This window comes from Zophobas morio, unplaced genomic scaffold (genome assembly GCF_036711695.1).
Source record: "Zophobas morio isolate AGI-343-1 ecotype UQ-CSIRO unplaced genomic scaffold, CSIRO_AGI_Zmor_V1 ptg000041l, whole genome shotgun sequence".
Classification (NCBI taxonomy): domain Eukaryota; kingdom Metazoa; phylum Arthropoda; class Insecta; order Coleoptera; family Tenebrionidae; genus Zophobas; species Zophobas morio.
Window position 1 is genome coordinate 1,974,199 of NW_026972146.1, and position 20,836 is coordinate 1,995,034.

The window sequence follows — 20,836 nt, forward strand, 5'->3', positions numbered from 1 at the left end:
GAAAAATCGAAAATTGAATAAACCGATAAATCGAAATCCGAGAAGTACAGAAACCGAGCAATCGAAATATCAAAAAAATGAGAAATCTAATAAACGAAAAGTCGAAAATTTTTAAAAATCGGAAAATGGAAAACTGAAATACATATTTAAAAAAATAATTCGGGAAATCGAAACATCAAAAACCGTAAAACTGAAAAAATAGAAATTAAAAAAACGAAAATTTTCAAAATTTAAAAAGTTGAAAAATATCTAGATATCGAAATATCAAGAGATCGAGAAGTCGAAAAAAAGAAAAATTGAGAAACATTCAAATTAAAAAATCTGATAAGTCGAAAATTAAATCGAAATATCGATAACTTAATAAATCGGAAAATCGAAATTTTGAAAACTCTAAAAACTGAAAAATCGAAAAATTGGAAAACCACAAAACTAAAATGTTGAAAAATGGTGAAAACGCAATATCAAAAGATCTAGAAATTGAGAAGTCTAGAATTCGAAAAATCGAAGAATTGAGAAAACGAAATGGTCCGAAATCCAAAAATCGAAAAATTTGAAATTGAAACTTTTTAACTCAAAACCGATAAATGTAAAAATCGCAAAATTGAGAACCCAAAATATCGAAATTTGGATAAATCGAACGACCGAAAAATTAAGGAAAAACCTAACACAAAAATTCTTAAATTAGAAAAAACGAAAAACTCAAAAATCGAGAAATCAAAAATCCGAGAAATCGAAACTGAAACATTTAAACTTAAAAAACCTTGAGTAAATGGAGAAATCGAAAAATTGAAAACTCAAAATATCGAAATTTGGATAAATCGGGCGACCGAAAAATCGAAAAACTGGTTGCCGAAAAATCGACTACTTTATTTAAAAACCGAAAAATTGAAAACTCGCGACATCAAGAATTTTTTAAAACGAAAAATTGAAAACCGGAAAAATCTAAAAGCGAAGGTGAAAAAGCGAGAGATCGGGAAATAGAAACAATAAGGAAGTGAAAAATCTAAAACATATAAAGATCGAGAAGTCGAGAAGTAAAAAATTCGAAAAATTCAGCAATCGAAATAGCCCAAAATCGAAAAAAGGAAAATTTAGAACTTAAAAATTTAAAAAAATAGAAAAAAGGAGGAAATGGAAAATCGAAAAATCGAAATATCTAAAATTTAAAATATCGAATAAATTTGAAAAATCAAAAAAGTAAAAAACAAAAAAACCAAAATATTAAAAAATCGAAAAATCGAGAAAACAAGAAATCAAAAAATCGAAAAATTGTAAAATTGAAAAAATCGAAAAATCGAGGTGTCGCGAAATCGAAAATTCTAAACAAGGGAAAATTGAAATACATATTTATTTAAAAAAAATCGAAACATCAAGAATTTAAAAACTCGAAAAACATCTAGTTATCGAAATATCAAAAGACCGAGAAATCGAGAAGTCGAAAAAAAGTAAAATTGAGAAACATTTAAACTAAAAAAAACAATAAATCGAAGATAAATAAATTGAAAAATCGAAAATTTGAACACGCGAAAAAAGCTGAAACTCAAAACATTTACAAACACAAAAAATACAAAAAAAAAATCGAAAAAATTTGAAAAACTGAAAAAAATCGAAAAATCAAAAAACTGAAAATTCAAAATATTGACAGATCCCAAACCTGAAACATTGAAAATCGGAAATTTAAGAAATCAAAAAATTGAAAAAAAAAATTTTCCAGAAATTCTCGATATTTAGGATCAAAATTCAACATGAGTTCGAATACCACAAGTTTGCCTGTTACTTTTTAACATGATTTATAAAATTGAAAAATGAAAATATTGAACAATTAAAAAAATCGTAAATTCGATAAACTGAAATATATATTAAAAAATTTTAAGTCGAAAAAATGGAGACACTGAAAATGTGTAATTTAACAAAGCGAAAAACAAAAGAAAGCCAAGAAGCTAAAAATCAAGAATTCGAAAAATTTTAAATTTAGAAAATCGAAAAACTGAAAAATCAAGACATTGGAAAATTCCAAAACTGAAGTGTCGAAAAGTTGAAAAATCGAAAAACCGAAAACCGAGGAAACGAGAAATCGAGAAATCGAACTTTAAAAACTAAAACAACGAAAAATCAAAACATCAAAAGTCAATAAATAGAGAAGTCAAGAAGTCGAAAAACTGATAAATCGAATAACCCAAAATCGAGAAATTGGAAAATTAAAAATCGAAATATCGAAATCCGGATAATTCGAAAAATGGAGAAATCGAAATACCTAAAAATTAAAAAATCGAAAAATTAAAAGATCGAAAAATTGAAGAATGGAAAAATTGAAAATCCGAAAAGTCTGAAAGCGAATTTGAAAAAACGAAAAATCAAAAATTGAAAAAACCGATAAATCGATGTTCGAAAAGTGGAGAAACCGAAAGATCGAGCAATCGAAATATCAAAAAATAGGTCAGGTCGGGTCAGGTCTGGTCAAAAAAATTTAAAAAATCAAAAAATCGAAGAACTGAAAAATCCCAGAAATTGAAAGACTCCCAACATTGAAAAAAATTTAAAAAGATAAAAAGAAGTCGAAAAATCGAAGAATTGAGAAATCCAAAAATCCGAAATTAATACTTAAAATTAAAAAAAAAGAGAAATGTAAGAATCGCAAAATTGAGAAGCCAAAAAATCGAAAAACCGAAAAATTGAGAACTCGAGAAATCAAAAGTTTTTAAAAAAGAAAAATCGAAAATCCGAAAAATTCAAAAGCCAGAAATTGAAAAAACAAAAGATCGAGAAATCGAAACAACAAAGAAGTGAAAATTCTAACATATCACAAATCGAAAAACTGTAAAACTAGAAAAAACGAAAAATTCGAAAATCCGAAAAATGAAACATTAAAAACTCAAAAATCGAGAAATCGAAAATACGAGAAATCGAAATTGAAAAATTGTAACATTGAGAAATCGAAATATCTAAAGATCGAGACATCGAGAAGTCGAAAAGTAGAAAAATATAAATAGAAATCGAAACATTTAAAGAAAAAACCCATAAGTAAATGGAAAAATTGAAAACTCCAAAAATGAGGAATTAAAAAAAAAAAATTGAAAACCTGAAAAATCTCAAAGCGAAGTTGAAAAAACGAAAGATCGAGAAATCGAAACACCGAAAACATGGGAAATTTAAAATTTTAAAATTCGAAAAAAATTGAAAAATAGAAAAAACGAAGAACTGGAAAATCGAGAAATTTAAAATATCGAATAATTTTGAAAAATCGAAAAAATAAATAAACAAAAAATCAAAAAATTCAAAAGTCCAAAAACCGAAAATTTGAAAAATCGAGAAATCGAAAAGTCAAAAAATGAGGAGATCAAAAAATTTAAAAATCGACAAGTAATCAAAAAATCAAAAAAATGTAAAATTTAAAAAAATGAAATAATCTTGAAATGTCAATACATAGTAAAAAAAATAAGTCGGGAAATCGAAACATCAAAAATCGTAAAATCGAAAACGCTAAAATTAAAAAATCGAAAAACTAAAAAAAAAAAATAGAAACCAAGAAAATGAAAAATCTAAAATTTAAAAACTCGAAAACTCTAGATATCGAAACATCAAAAGAATAAAAAAACCGTAGTAAAAAATCTAAAATTTAAAAATTCAATCAATTATTGAAAAACTCAACAATCGAAAAATCGGGAAATCAAAATATCTAAAATTTAAAAAATCTAAAAATTAAAAGATCGGAAAATTAACAAATCGAGAAATGAAATCGAAAATTTGTGAAAAATCAAAAAAGTCGAATATTAGGTCGAAAAATTGAAAAAGCCAACCAACCAAAATTGAAACATCGAAAAATTGGGAAATCCAAAAACTGAAAACTGAAAAATCGAAATAGCCCAAAATCAAAAAATTGAAAAATTCGAAACGGAAACTTTTAAACTTTACAAAAACGATAAATGGAAAAAGAAAAAATGAAAACTCAAAATGTCAAAATCATGATAATCCAGAGACCGAAAAATTGAAAATCGAAAAGCCAAAAAACCGAATAATTTAAAAACCAAAAAACTGAAAACTCGAGAAAAAAAATTTAAAAATGAAAAATCGAAAGACGAGAAAATTGATAAACTGAAATATATATTAAAAAAATTAAAATCAGATAATCAAAAAGTCAAGAATAGTAAAATCGAAAAAATTTAGAAATCGAAAAAAATCGAACTAAATCAAGAAACCGAAAAACCAAAATTTCAAAAATCGAAAACTTGAAAAATCGAAAAACTGAAAAATTGAGACAGACAAATTCCAAAACTGAAATGTCGAAAAGTAGAAAAATTGCAATTTTTTAATTTATTTAATTTTTTTAAATAAAATTGGAAAAGGAAAGACATCAAATATCGATAAATTGTAAAATCGAAAAATCTGAAATTAAAAAATCGCAATATTTTGAAAAACCGAAAGAGCAAAAAATCAAAAAATCTAAAAATTGAAAAATCGAAATACATATTGAAAAATTCAAAAATTGAAAAATCCCAAAACTGAAACATCGAAAATCGAAATCGGAAAGTCCAAAAATAAAAAAATCGATTAATTGAGAAAATTGAGAAATCGAAAAACTGAAAATTTAGAAACGCCAAAAATTGTAAAATCTGAAAAATTTGAAGATCGAAAAATTGAAGAATCGGAAACTTGAAAAATCGTAAAATAAAATATTGAAAAATTGAGTAAGCGAAAAACTGAAAAATTGCGACAATGAAAATTTCCAAAAGAAGCAAGAAAACACAAAATCCAGTATCGAAATTGAAGAATTGAAACATCGAGAAATTGAAACATCAGAAAATAGTGAAATAGAAAAGTCGAGAAAAAAGATCGAGAAGTCGAAATATCAAAAATTGAAAAAATGGAAAAATTGAAAGATCGAAAATTTGAAGTGGAAATTGGAAAAATCGAGAAATCAAAAAATCGAAACATTGCAAAATTCAAAAATCTGATATTAAAAATGCGAATTATTTTGAAAAACCGAAAAAGAAAAAAATCAAAAAATCGAATAATCGTAAAAAATAACTGAAAATTTAAAAATGCCACAAATTGAAAACAAGAATCGATATATTCGAAAATCAGAAAATTGAATTAATTGTAAAACCGATATTTAAACAATTTTGTTTTGTTTATAATTTCAAAATTGACTATAAAAATTTATCACTGACTCATAAATTGCAAGTTCAGGACTGTGTTACTTTTTACTATTAATACATTTTTCATGAACGAATAAATTTTAATTTATTAACTACCTTAATTTACCATGCTTCCGGTAACCTTAAAACGTTTGCAAGATTTATTGTATGATATTTTACAATTTCAAAGTAAAATTGTTAAAATGTTACTATAAAATTTAGAGATGACGTCATTCCATTGTTGGTGGTGATAATCAGACAAATGTTGGTTAATGTTTAATCTACATCAAAGTTTGACAACAATCTGTCATTTTGCATATTATCTACATATTTAATAAAAATCGACACAGATGGCGGACAGACAGACAGACGGAAATTCGGAAGTTTTTGTACTTTAGAGGTCACAAAACATCCAGAAAACACGAAAATGTGAGCTTCGCAAAATAAAAATTCCCCCAACTTATTAACAGATATTTATTTCATATAATAAATACGAAATTTTGCATTGCAAAAACCAAGCCACTTGAACAAGTGTAACCAGCAAAAGATTCGAATTCTGTGCCATCAGCTACTTCGTGGTGACATTTTTCTTACAACTATTACTTATATATCATATATAGTCATAACTGTAATCGTCTTCGTACTCTTCCGGAGTGCAGAAAAAGAACTCGATAAGGTTCAAAATGGGTCCTCTCGAAAAGGGGTTGAAATACCGTCCCCTCTTATCCCTCAAATAGGGGTATCGCTTATAATTGAACATCTCGTTCGTCGTCAAGTTCATGCAAGCGTGCAGAATCTGAAAGCAACTGGTCAAAACCACCCTTCCTTCACCCTCCATCGCTCCACTTACCGAAGTGCACGTCAGAATCCACCCCAATCCGGAGAACACGAAGGCCTCGAAAAGTCCCAAAATGTACAAAATCCCGAACCCCTCTATCGCTATACAGTACGTTGCGAAATATATCGTGAAAGAACAGTTTATGGCGACGCTCATCACAAACAAGAAGAACCACGTGCGATTCCTCAACCCTACGCAGTTATAGATGAAGGGACAGTGGTGGTCGAAGTACGATATGCATCGGTTGCACACCCTACAGTGTTTCGCCCTTAAGGGCCGCAAGCACCTGCAGGTGTGGCACAGGCGGTTGAGGACGGCGTAGCGCTTCTTCCACTTGTCGTAGTACGGGATTTGTTTGATAGCGCGATGGTACGATTCGGTGTTAACTGGAATGTAACCCGGGTTCTTCCGGTTGGCGGTGACCCAGCACACCCACATGACGATGTTCCAGTAGATGAAACAGTAGTGGGAGCCGCGGAGGATGTTCCAGGTGATGGGGATGCAGCGGATGACGTACATGGGGTAGCCCCACAGTAACACTGAACACATGAAGAACACAAGAGGGGCTTTGGAGTTCCCGGCTTTCCCGAAGAGGAGTCCCCACACTTCGTTCACGGGCGGGAACCAGCTGGAGCGCCGCTTCTTCTCGGACTCCAGGACCTGGACGATGTCGGTGTGGCGGTGGCTCTGGGCCAGCATTAACGGGGTTTTGTCGTTTTTGTCGAGGGGCTCCAGCTCGATGTTGCTCTGGAATGAATAGTATTGAATGAGTGTATAATTGGTTGCCTACATTTTTAGTAATTTGAGTTGACAATTTTATTATGGAATATACAGGTTTGTCTTAAGGCGACGGTGTTGTTTTTGCCGCTAAAAACTGGAAAATAATAATAATTTAGGTTGAGAAATTTTAGTTTCATATCTGGAATTCTTGGAATCTCTGTAATTCTTAGGATCTCAAAGTTTTCAAGCATCCCTGGATATCATTTTTTTCGAGAATTTCAGGAAACTCAAAAAGCTTTTCATTTTCTGGCATCTGGAGAACATTTGGAGTTTTTAAAATATAACATCACTAAAAACACTGAAATCCCTAGAAGTTTTTTTTTTGTGAAATTTATATTTAGAATTCATGAAATATGTACTATCATATTTAGGATCTTATGGTATCCACTATCTGAAATTTCCGCCGTTTTAGGAATCGTAGATTCAGGATTTTTAGTATTTATAAAATTTGAACCATCTCTGTGACCACAAGAATGTCAAAAGTCTCTACTATTCCTATGACATAATAGTCTCTGAAATCTTTAAGATCTAGAATTTCTAGGTAGAATTCTAAATTGTAAAATTACAATTCCAAAAATTGAACACGTCAAAAATTGCAAAACCGAAAAATTGAATAATTAAATATTTTTTCTTTGTTTTAAATTTTTGATTATACCGCTTGTCAAAATGGAATTCAATTCCCATTTCACAGTAAATACAATAAGTCAGTGAAATAGGCAAAAGAGGTGGGCGGGGCCGAGTTTAGCTTTTTTATTAAGAATCTTATAAGCAAGCACTAGCCCCGCCCACCCACCCTCTTTTTTTCTTACAGTATGTCATTTGCCAAAATTAGTCTTATTTCTACTTCTACTTTTCACAACAAGAAACTTAGAACATGGTCAAAATGGTACATTTTTGCAAGGAAATATGGATTTTGAAATTATGGGGCGGAACCTAATTGCAAAATCGATATTTCCTTACACAAATTTTCCATTTTAAACGTGTTTTAAGTTGCATGTTGCGAAAAGAAGTCTACACATATTAAACCAAAAAGACAAAATGTTTGCCCGCCCACCCACCCTGTCTCAATTGTAATGATTTTTTTTATTCACTGTGAAGCAAGGGGGCTGAGCTTAACTGCAAACTTATTTGATTAAAAAAAATTATAAACATATTTTTGAGTGTCGTGTATCAAAGAATACTAAGTATATTGAGAAAAAGAGACAAAATATAAACCCCGCCCACCCACCCCACCTCAATTGTGATGATTATTAACATTCTTAGAAACTTAAAATACGTTTAAAACGATAAAGTTTTGTATGGAAATATGGATTTTCCAATTAGGCTCCGCCCCTCGGTCTGACAACGAATGAAAACTTCATTACTATTTAGAAGATCAGGGTAGGGCTTAATCTTTGGCTTTAATTTTTTCTTAATATACACAGTATCCTTTGCACTTAAATTCCGCTCCTTTGGCTTTCGACGATCGACAAAAAAAAATCATTACAATTGAGATGGGGCGGGTGGGCGGGGCTTATATTTTGCTTACTCTAAAATATATTTTTTATTTATTGTAGAGATATAAAGATTTTGCAATTAAGCTCCGTTCTCTTGGCTTAGGACGAATAAAAAACATCGTCAGAATCGAGATAGGGCGGGTGGGCGGGGCTTATATTTTAGAAGAAACATAAAACATGTTTAAATTGGTACATTTTTTCAACGAAATATGGATTTTGAAATTATGGGGCGGAGTAATTGCGATTTTTTATTTTTTCAAGAGAATCACCGACGTATTGAAAGAAAAAGGACAAAAAATTGGAGTCGAAATTTGAATTGCAACGATTATGAATATTTTTTATAAACACTCTGATTGATGCTACACAGCGCGTACTTCTTATCTATTTTTCCATAATATATTGTAATATAAATAAAACATTATTGCGATATTTTGTCAGTGAAAAATTCGAGGAAATGGGAATAATGTGGCAACGTCGCACCGAAATTTCAAAAATAACTGCTGAGGGTGTTCTAGTGAATCACCCTGTATGGATCGACAAAATATCATCTTTTAAGTCAAGTAGATAATAAAGAACAAAATACAAAATGATATGATGTAATTAATAACCTTCGAACTTTGAAAGGAAGATTAAAAAGTACCATAAAGCGTCATTTTGGAAATATACAGGGTGACTTACTAAGCGCGACTTCTTTCATATTTCAAAATATACACTGAATATTTCTTTGACCAACATACATGAAATTATTTTCAATTAAGGAAAATGTTTTGTTTTTGAGTCGCAACATACAACTTTATTTTCTTAAATAGGTCACCCTATATATTTTTTCATGCTTTGTTTGGGCTTTTAAGCTTTGCAATAATATCTTATTTATCTTGGATACAGATCTAAAAAAATTGCAAATCTAATTATAGAAACAGAAAAAGTGAAGTAATTTAGCAAAAATTTAGAAAAAAATAAAAAAAGCGTACAAAGAATCACTTTGGTAATATACAGGATGAACCACTGAGGGTGGCACTGGATATAGAAAAAAGTAGGTATAACAAAAGATCTGTATGGTTACTTTTTTAAGTAGAACACCCGATATATTTTTTCAACAATATTTTATTTATATTCTATCATGAAATTACGTCATCTAAAAATGTTTCTAGTAAACTCTTCTGGAATAATAGAAATAATTATTAATGAGATATCAAGAAGAAAAAGTTAAAGACAAAAGTTATAAGGTTGCTCGAGTAGCATACAATAAAATTATTTTCATTATATTGCAATATATTCTTATTCAGTTTTAAATTGTTTCTAAAAATTCTGGATGTCTAGGGTGAAAATTTGACACAGATTCACACATCACAAGTACATAAAAGAGTATCTTATTTTATGAAATTAAAAAAACTTTTAGTTATAAATTTTGGTGGGGATAATTAGTCAAATTTTGGTTAGTATCCACATGATATTTCTAACATATGTACAAAAGTTGACAACAATCGGTCCAGCAGTTTCGGAGATAACATGTCTAATAAAAATGAATACAGAGAGACAGACAGACAGACAGACAGACAGACAGAATGCACCGCACCCACTCTCAATTTTCTTAGAGGGCATAGAATTTGCTAAAATCAGTCTTATCTTAACAAGTACTAGCCCCGCCCACCCGTCCGCTCTTTTCTCGGGGTGTAAGACGTCTGCCAAAATCAGTCTTATCTGAGCAAGTACTAGCCCCGCCCACCCGCCCCTATTTTCTCAGAGTGTATGACGTCTGCCAAAATCAGTCTTATCTGAGCAAGTAGTAGCCCCGCCCACCCGCCCCTGTTTTCTCAGAGGATATGTAATTTGGCAAAATAAGACTTATCTTCGCCACTACTAGCAAGTACTGCCCTCTGAAGAAATAAAGGGTGGGTGGGCGGGTCTACTACTGAAAAGAGACAAAATATAAACCCCGCCCACCCACCCCATATCAATTGTGATGATTATTAAAATTCTTAGAAACTTAAAATACGTTAAAAACGATAAATTTTTGTAAGGAAATATGGAAAATCGAGAAATTGAACTATCTAAAATTTAAAATATCGGATAATTTTGAAAAAGTAAATAAAGAAAAAAATCAAAAAATTAAAAAATCCAAAAGTTCAAAAATCGGAAATTCGAAAAATCGGAAATTCGAAAAGTCAAAAAATGACGAGATCGAAAAATTTAAATATCGACAAGCAATCAAAAAATAAAAAAATTGTAAAATTAAAAAAATCGAAGAATCTTGAATTGTCAATACATACTAAAAAAAATAAGTCGGGAACACGATACATCAAAAATCGTAAAATCGAAAAACTAAAAAAACAAAAAAAAAATAGAAACCAAGAAAATGAAAATTCTAAAATTTAAAAACTCGAAAAACTTCTAGATGTCGAAACATCAGAAGACTGAAAAAACCGATAAATCGAAAATGAATAAATTGAAAAATCGAAAATTTGGACACGCGAAAAATTGAAAATCAAAACATTTAACAACTGAAACATTAAAAACACGAAAAATACAAAATTTTAAAAATCTAAAAGCGAGAAGTCGAAAAAACGAAAGGTCGATAAATCGACACATCCAAGTGAAAAATCTAAAATTTAAAAATCCACTCAATCATTGTAAAACTAGTAAAAACGAAAAACTCAAAAATCGAAAAATCGGGAAATCAAAATATCAAAAATTTAAAGAATCGAAAAATTGAAAGATGGGAAAATTGAAGAATCGAAAAATTAACAAATCGAGAACTCAAAACCGCAAAAATGCGAAAAATCTAAGATCTAAAAAATCGAAAATTTTTGAAAAATCAAAAAAGTAAATTGAAAATGTCAATCAACCAAAATTGAAACGTTGAAAAACTGGGAAATCCAAAAACTGAAAATTGAAAAATCGAAACAGCCCAAAATAAAAAAAATGACAAATTCGAAATTGAAACTTTTAAACTTCACAAAAACGATAAATGGAAAAATAGAAAAATTGAAAACTCAAAATGTCAAAATCAAGATAAATCCAGCGTCCGAAAATTTGAAAATCGAAAAGCTAAAAAACCGAATAATTTAAAAACCGAAAAACTGAAAACTCGAGAAATAAAAAATTTATGAAAAATGAAAAATCGAAAGGCCGAAAAATCTAAAAGCGAGAAGCCGAAAAATTAAAAGATCGAAAACTGAAAAATCCTGCAATTGAAAAATTCCCTAAATTGAAATCTTCAAAAATTGAGAGAAATCAAAAAAACGAAAAAATTGATAAACTGAAATGTATATTAAAAAAACATCATCAGAATCGAGATAGGGCGGGTGGGCGGGGCTTATATTTTAGAAGAAACTTAAAACAAGTTTAAATTTTTTCAAACGAAATATGGATTTTGAAATTTTGGGGTGGAACGTAATTGCAAAATCGATATTTCCTTATACAAATTTTTCATTTTATTTTATCTTGTAAAAAAAAGTCTACACATATTAAAACAAAAAGATAAATGTAAGCCCGCCCACCCGCCCTATCTCAATTGTGATGATTTTTTATTCGCCGCATCAAAGAGGTAGGAGCTTAACTACAAAATACTTATTTTTTTACAAGAAACTAAAAAAAATGTTTTTGAGTATCGTTTTGTTTAAAGAATACTATATTCATTAAGAAAAAAAGGCACAATATAAACCCCTCCCACCCACCCCATCTCAATTGGGATGATTTTTTATTATTAGATTTTTGATCACTCATTTTATTGGACGAAAGGTGGATTTTTTATTGATAAATAGTGGAATCTATTAGACAGAAAAGTTAAAACGAACCCCACCCACCTCCGTTTTTGAATTTCATTGGTTTATTTTATTTACTGTGAAATGACAATTGGATTTTATTTTAGCAAAAAGATTAAAAAACTTAAGAATTACCCCACGTAGGAGGATTGCAAGTAAGTTCCACCTCTTGGCTCACGACGAATAAAAAAGTCATCACAACTGAGATCGGGCGGGTGGGCAGGGCTTATATTTTGCTTTTTTTTCTTAATATTCATAGCAATCTTTTCACAACAAGAAACTTAAAACATGGCTAAGATGTTCGGTACACAAATTTTCCATTTTAAGCATATTTTAAGTTTCATGCTGTGAAAAGAAGTCTACACATATTAAAACAAAAAGACAAAATGTAAGCCCGCCCACCCGCCCTATCTCGATTGTAATGATTTTTTTATTCGCTGTGAACCAAGGGGGCGGAGTTTAACTGCAAAATACTTATTTCTTGACAAGAAATTAAAAACATGTATTTGAGTATCGTGTTGTTCAAAGAATACTTTGTATGTTAAGAAAAAAAGACAAAATATAAACTCCGCTCACCCACCCCATCTCAATTCTGATGATTTTTTTTTATTCTTAGATACTTAAAACACATTTAAAATGGTAAATTTTTGTGGAGAAATGATAAGGATTTTGGAATCAAATTCCACTCCTTTGGCTATCGACGATTAAAAAAAATTATCACAATTGAGATAGGGTGGGTGGGCGGGGCTTATATTTTGCCTTTCTTCTTAATATACTTAGTCCTCTTTTCAGAACAAGAAACTTAAAACATGTTTAAAATGGTAAATTTTTGTAAGGAAATATGGATTAGGCTCCTACCCTAGGTCTACCAACGAATGAAAACTTCACTACTATTTAGATTAGGGCACGTATGGGTGGGGCTTAATCTTTGGCTTTGATTTTTTCTTAATATACTTAGTATTCTTTAAATAACACGATACTCAAAAACATGTCTTACATAGTAATTTCTTGTAGAGAAATAGTAAAATCGAGAAATTGAAAAATCTAAAATTGAAAAAATCTGAAAATTTAAAATTCCAAACATTGAAGGACTTCACATTGAAAAAAAAATTATAAAATCAGAACATTGAAAAAACCTCAAAATTAAAATATAAAGAAAAAACAAAAAGAAAAAATTGCAAATCGAAAAATTGAAAAATTAAATTTTGAAAATTCGTGAAAATTTAAATTTAAATAATTAATGAAATTTTACATTGAAAAAAAGAAAATTTATAAAATCAGAAGATTGAATAATCTAAAAATTGAAAAAATTGAGAGAATTAAAATCCGAAACGAAAAACTGAAGAAATGAAAAATTGCAAAATCGAAAAATTAAAAATTGAAAAATCGAAAAACTAAAAGATTGGATAAATTGTATAATTGAAAAAGGGGAAAATCTAAAAACTCAAAAGTCGTATAAATGAAAAAGTTTTAAAATCCAATGAATAATTGAAAACTGAAAAAATTCTACATCGTAAAATTGAAAAATCGAGAAACTGAAAAATCTGAAGTTTTTTTATTCTTAGAAACTGAAAACACGTTTATAATGGTAAATTTTTATAAGGAAATATGGATTTTGCAATTAAGCTCCTCCCCTAGGTCTACCAACGAATGAAAACTTCATTACTATTTAAATGAGGTGGGGCTTAGGACTAGTTTCATAATCAAAACTCAAAGGACTTTTAATTAATGGGAGCTTTAAACCATTGCTTCAACAATGTATTTTCATGGTAAAAATCCAACTTTAATTTTAAAGCTCCTTTAACTTGATTAAGAAATCGGCCCTTAATCTTTGGTTTTTATTATTTTTTTTTAATATACATAGTAGTTTGCAGTTAAGATCCGCCCTCTTGGTTCACGGCGAATAAAAAAATCATCACAATACAGATAGGGTGGGTGGGCGGACCTTATATTTTACCTATTTTTTCTTAATATACGTAGTCGTCTTTTCAGAACAAGAAACTTAAAACAGGTTTAAAATGGTAAAGTTTTGTAAGGAAATATCGATGTTGGAATTATGCTCCGCCCCTCGATGTAACAGTTGCGATAGCGGCGGGTGTAGGTGGAGCTTAAACTTTGACTTTCTTTTTTATTTGATAATTATAATGTTTTTGACAATGATTACCTAGGTACTGGGAGCTAGTATTTACTAAAATAAGACTGACTCTGGAAAATTACGTATCCTGAAAAAAAATACAGGGTGGGTGGGCGGGGCTACTATTTCTTAAGATAAGGTTGATTTTGGTAAATGACTGATCAATATTAAGAGTGATCACTGGAATGAAGAGGGGGTGGGCGGGCGGGGCTATTGCCTGCTTATAAAAGATTCTGTGTAAAAAATTAAACTTAGCCCCGCCCACCCACCCGTTCTCTCATTCTTTTCTTCTGAAATAAGAAATAAATCTTATAGCAAATAATACAACAAAATATTACGATTAGCGCTTTTTTTAACAGCCTACATTTTATTATTTCCCATTCTTACTCTACAAGAGAACATATAATTAACCCCGCCCACCCACTCCGCCTTTATTTTAGTAAAAAATCGTTCGAATGAGAACAGGGCGGGTGGGCGGGGCTAGTATTTCTTGAGGTTTTCCAAAACTTTGATTAAATTTTTATATGGTTTGCTAAATTATTACCAAAAACTTTTAAGTCATCCAAGTATACAAAGTAACTTTCGTGGTTTAGTAATAATATAACAACTGTCATAATTCTGGAAAAACTCAACTTGCTATTTAAATCAGGCCAGGTATGGGTGGGGCTTAAACTTTGGCTTTAATTTTGTATTCTTTGAACAACACGATACTCAAAAACATATATTTAAGTTCTCCTAGAGAAATAAGGATTTTGCGGTTAAAAATCACAATTGAGACAGGGCGGGTGGGTGGGGCTTATATTTTGCTATTTGTCTTAATATACGTAGTTATCTTTTCAGAACAAGAAACTTAAAGCATGTTTAAAATGGTTAATTCTTGTACACAAATATGGATTTTGCAATTAGGCTCCGCCCCTAGGTCTGACAACGAATGAAAACTTCATTACTATTTAGAAGATCAGGGTAGGTATGGGTGGGGCTTAATCTTTGGCTTTAATTTTTTCTTAATATACACAATATCCTTTGCAGTTAAATTCCGCTCCTTTGGCTTTCGACGATCGACGAAAAAAAAAATCATCACAATTGAGATGGGGCGGGTGGGCGGGGCTTATATTTTGCTTACTCTAAAACATATTTTTTATTTCTTGTATAAATATAAGGATTTTGCAATTACTTTTCAGAACAAAAAACTTAAAACATGTTTAAAATAGTAATTTTTTGACAAATCTCAAACCTGAAACATTGAAAACTCAAAAACCGAGAAATCGAAAATCCGAGAAATCGAAATTGAAGAATTGTAACATTGAGAAATCGAAATATCTAAAGATCGAGACATCGAGAAGTCGAGAAGTAGAAAAATATAAATTGCTCAAAATCGAAAAAATAGAAATTGAAACATTTAAACATAAAAACCCATAAATAAATGGAAAAATTGAAAACTCAAAATATCCAAATCTGGATGAATCGAGCGACCGAAAAACCGAATACATAATTAATTTTAAAACCGAAAAATTGAAAACTCCAAAAATGAGGAATTTTTAAAAACGAAAAATTGAAAAGCTGAAAAATCTCAAAGCGAAGCTGAAAAAACGAAAGTTCAAGAAATCGAAACACCAAAAACATGGAAAGTTTAAAATTTTAAAATTCGAAAAAAATTGAAAAATAGAACTGGAAAATCGAGAAATTGGACTATCTAAAATTTAAAATATCGGATAATTTTGAAAAATCGAAAAAGTAAATAAACAAAAAAATCAAAAAATTAAAAAATCCAAAAGTTCAAAAATCGGAAATTCGAAAAATCGAGAAATCGAAAAGTCAAAAAATGACGAGATCGAAAAATTTAAATATAGACAAGCAATCAAAAAATAAAAAAATTGTAAAATTTAAAAAATCAAATAATCTTGAAATGTCAATACATACTAAAAAAAATAAGTCGGGAAAACGATACATCAAAAATCGTAAAATCGAAAAACTAAAAAAACAAAAAAAAAATAGAAACCAAGAGAATGAAAATTCCAAAATTTAAAAACTCGAAAAACTTCTGGATGTCGAAACATCAAAAGACTAAAAAACCGACAAATCGAAAATGAATAAATTGAAAAATCGAAAATTTGGACACGCGAAAAATTGAAAATCAAAACATTTAACAACTGAAACATTAAAAACACGAAAAATACAAAATTTTAAAAATCCAAAAGCGAGAAGTCGTAAAAACGAAAGGTCGATAAATCGACACATCCAAGTGAAAAATCTAAAATTTAAAAATCCAATCAATCATTGTAAAACTAGTAAAAACGAAAAACTCAAAAATCGAAAAAATAACAAATCGAGAACTCAAAACCGCGAAATTGCGAAAAATCTAAGATCTAAAAAATCGAAAATTTTTGAAAAATCAAAAAAGTAAATTGAAAATGTCAACCAACCAAAATTGAAACATTGAAAAACTGGGAAATCCAAAAACTGAAAATTGAAAAATCGAAACAGCCCAAAATCAAAAACCTGACAAATTCGAAATTGAAACTTTTAAACTTCACAAAAACGCTAAATGGAAAAATAGAAAAATAGAAAACTCAAAATGTCAAAATCAAGATAAATCCAGCGACCGAAAATTTGAAAATCGAAAAGTTAAAAAACCGAATAATTTAAAAACCGAAAAACTGAAAACTCGAGAAATAAAAAATTTATGAAAAATGAAAAATCGAAAGGCCAAAAAATCTAAAAGCGAGAAGCCGAAAAATTAAAAGATCGAAAACTGAAAAATCCTGAAATTGAAAAATTCCCTAAATTGAAATCTTCAAAAATTGAGAGAAATCAAAAAAACGAAAACATTGATAAACTGAAATGTATATTAAAAAAACATCATCAGAATCGAGATAGGGCGGGTGGGCGGGGCTTATATTTTAGAAGAAACTTAAAACATGTTTAAATTGGTACATTTTTTCAACGAAATATGGATTTTGAAATTATGGGGCGGAGCGTAATTGTAAAATCGATATTTCCTTATACAAATTTTTCATTTTATTTCATCTTGTGAAAAGAAGTCTACACATATTAAAACAAAAAGATAAAATGTAAGCCCACCCACCCACCCTATCTCAATTGTGATGATTTTTTTATTCGCCGCATTAAAGAGGGCGGAGCTTAACTGCAAAATACTTATTTTTTTACAAGAAATTAAAAACATGTTTTTGAGTATCGTTCTGTTCAAAGAATACTATGATCATTGAGAAAAAAAGGCACAATATAAACCCCTCCCACCCACCCCATCTCAATTGCGATGATATTTTTATTACTAGATTTTTGATCACTCATTTTATTGGACGAAAGGTGTTTTTTTTTTTGATAAATAATGGAATCTATTATTCAGGAAAACTAAAACTAACCCCACCCACCTCCGTTTTTGAATTTCATTGGTTTATTTTATTTACTGTGAAATGACAATTGGATTTTATTTTAGCAAACAGATTAAAAAACTTAAGAATTACCCCACGTAGGAGGATTGCAAGTAAGTTCCACCTCTTGGCTCACGACGAATAAAAAAGTCATCACAACTGAGATCGGGCGGGTGGGCGGGGCTTATATTTTGCTTTTTTTTCTTAATATTCATAGCAATCTTTTCACAACAAGAAACTTAAAACATGGCTAAGATGTTCCTTACACAAATTTTTCATTTTAAGCTTATTTTAAGTGTCATGCTGTGAAAAGAAGTCTACACAACATATTAAAACAAAAAGACAAAATGTAAGCCCGCCCACCCGCCCTATCTCGATTGTAATGATTTTTTTATTCGCTGTGAACCAAGGGGGCGGAGTTTAACTGCAAAATACTTATTTCTTGACAAGAAATTAAAAACATGTATTTGAGTATCGTGTTGTTCAAAGAATACTTTGTATGTTAAGAAAAAAAGACAAAATATAAACTCCGCCCACCCACCCCATCTCAATTCTGATGATTTTTTTTATTCTTAGATACTTAAAACACATTTAAAATGGTAAATTTTTGTGGAGAAATAATAAGGATTTTGGAATCAAATTCCGCTCCTTTGGCTATCGACGATTAAAAAAAATTATCACAATTGAGATAGGGTGGGTGGGCGGGGCTTATATTTTGCCTTTCTTCTTAATATACTTAGTCGTCTTTTCAGAACAAGAAACTTAAAACATGTTTAAAATGGTAAATTTTAAAAATCTAAAATTGAAAAAATCTGAAAACTTAAAATTCCAAACATTGAAGGACTTCACATTGAAAAAAAATTTATAAAATCAGAAGATTGAAAAAAACTCAAAATTAAAATATAAAGAAAAAACAAAAAGAAAAAATTGCAAATCGAAAAATTGAAAAATTAAATTTTGAAAATTCGTGAAAATTTAAATTTAAATAATTAATGAAATTTTACATTGAAAAAAAGAAAATTTATAAAATCAGAAGATTGAATAATCTAAAAATTGAAAAAATTGAGAGAATTAAAATCCGAAACGAAAAACTGAAGAAATGAAAAATTGCAAAATCGAAAAATTAAAAATTGAAAAATCGAAAAACTAAAAGATTGGATAAATTGTATAATTGAAAAAGTGGAAAATCTAAAAACTCAAAAGTCGTATAAATGAAAAAGTTTTAAAATCCAATGAATAATTGAAAACTGAAAAAATTCAATCAAATTAACAATCCACATTTTATTAGTTCCCATTCTTACTCTACAAGAGAACATATAATTAACCTCGCCCACCCACCCTGCATTTTAGTGAAAAATCGTTTGAATGAGAACAGGTCGGGCGGGCGGGCGGGGCTAGTATGGTAAAACTGACTTTGGTAAATGAGTTATCCTCTAAGAAAATAAACGGGTGGGTGGGCGGGGCTAGTACTTGCTAAGATAAGACTGACTGTGGAAAATTACATACCATGTAAGAAAAAAGAGGGCGGGTGGGCGGGGCTAGTATTTCTTAAGGTTTTCCAAAACTTTGATTAAATTTTTATATGGTTTGCTGAATTATTACCAAAAACTTTTAAGTCATCCAAGTATACAAATTAACTTTCGTGGTTTAGTAATAATATAACTACTGTCATAGTTCTGGAAAAACTCGACTTGCTATTTAAATTAGGGCAGGTATGGATTTTGAAATTAAGCCCCGCCCCTCGATCTGACAACGAATGAAAAATTTATCATCATTGAGAACTGAGATCGCGGCGGGTATGGGTGGGGCCTAATCTTTGGCTTTATTTTTCTTAATATACATGGCATTCTTTGAACAACACGATACTAAGTTTTTAATTTCTCGTAGAGAAATAAGGATTTTGCAGTTAAGCCCTGCCCCCTTGGCTCACGACCAATAAAAAAATCATCACAATTGAGACGGGGTGGGTGGGCGGGGCTACATTTTGGCCTTTTTTTCTAAATATGTGTAGACTTATTTTGACAATAAGAAGCTTAAAACATATCTAAACCTATGGGGTATTGTCAGCTCAGAAAATTCACACAAATTTAAAAAAGACGCACCTTTTCGCAGAGAATCTTCACACACGTCACGCTCCCAGAAAGACAGGCCAGATGTAGCGGCGTCGACCCAAAATTATCCGCCCTTTGAAAATTGGCGCCTGAGTACACCAACAACCTTATTAAATCGGCGTGCCCTTTGTAGGCCGCCCAGTGCATCGCCGTGTCTCCGTTGATGTCCACCAGGTGGTTGAGCGCCCCCATGCCCAGCAAAAACGCCGCCGTCGCCGTCCTCCCGAACATGCACGCCGTCATCAGCGGCGTCAGCCCCTTGAAATCCGCCGCGTTCACCCCAACTCCCGCTTGCAGCAAGACCTGGACCACCGCAGCGTGTCCCTTCCGGCAAGCCCAGTGGATGGGTCTGGGGCCTTGGGTGCCCAGACACGGCAAGTCGATCGGGGCGCCCCGGTCCACCAGGTAGCGCATGATTTCCACGCTGCCGTCCAAGGCGGCCCAGTGGGCCGGGGTGTAGCCCCATTCGTCGCGCTCGCGCAGGATCTGGGTGCCGAGGGAGTCCACCAGGTCCTCGATTTCGGAGAGTTCGCTACGAAATAATATTAAGTTTGGAGCGGAGACACGCAAGCATTGATCGCGTGGGCGAACTTACCCCGATTTGACGACGTCGAAGATGGATTTGTGCGATGGTTCGGTTATATCGGCCTCAGTGTTGTCCTTGTCGTTGACGGAAGCCGCAGGGTGGTCGGTGTCTGCTACCATGTTGCAGGAAGTCTGGGGCAAAGCCCATACGCTACGGGCCGTCCCCGGACTTGGGTACACTTTGCAGAGCGTTCTGACGACTGTTTACCACTTCGGTGTAAATTATTTATGATTGATTTAATGCAGATATTTGCCTAGCGTGGTCAATTGTTTCACGGGGTATTGATTTGTGGCGGGAGCGCGCGCAGGGAAGATTGACAGATAGGGAAGCGGTGGGTTTGAGCACGGGATCGAGCTTAGGGAAGTTTTAAATTTTTAAAATTTTTTGATACACTAGATATTTTTTTTTTGTAAATAAAGAGCAGAAGGAACGCAGGATAGGATGGAAAAGGATATACGATGTTGTAACTGGTGGCAGATTATCTATATTTTAACACAAAATGTCAGTCAATTGACCCCATTTTAACCATTCCTTTGGAAACATTTTGAAAGTTATAAACGCGGTTTTCACATTAATTTGAAAAAATGTTTGACGGAGATT

General features: G+C 31.2%; 1 protein-coding gene across 1 annotated transcript; it reads right to left on the reverse strand.

Annotated features, from left to right (window-relative positions):
• Positions 1-5,630: 5,630 nt before the first annotated feature.
• Positions 5,631-20,502, reverse strand: LOC135140951 (uncharacterized). The gene is made up of 4 exons (XM_064071708.1): positions 20,246-20,502; positions 19,642-20,182; positions 5,986-6,720; positions 5,631-5,931 (listed from the first exon to the last, which is right to left on the reverse strand). The coding sequence occupies exons 1-4, from the start codon at positions 20,353-20,355 to the stop codon at positions 5,746-5,748; spliced, it is 1,572 nt and encodes a 523-aa protein (XP_063927778.1). The 5' UTR covers positions 20,356-20,502; the 3' UTR covers positions 5,631-5,745.
• Between the last annotated feature and the right edge of the window lie 334 nt (positions 20,503-20,836).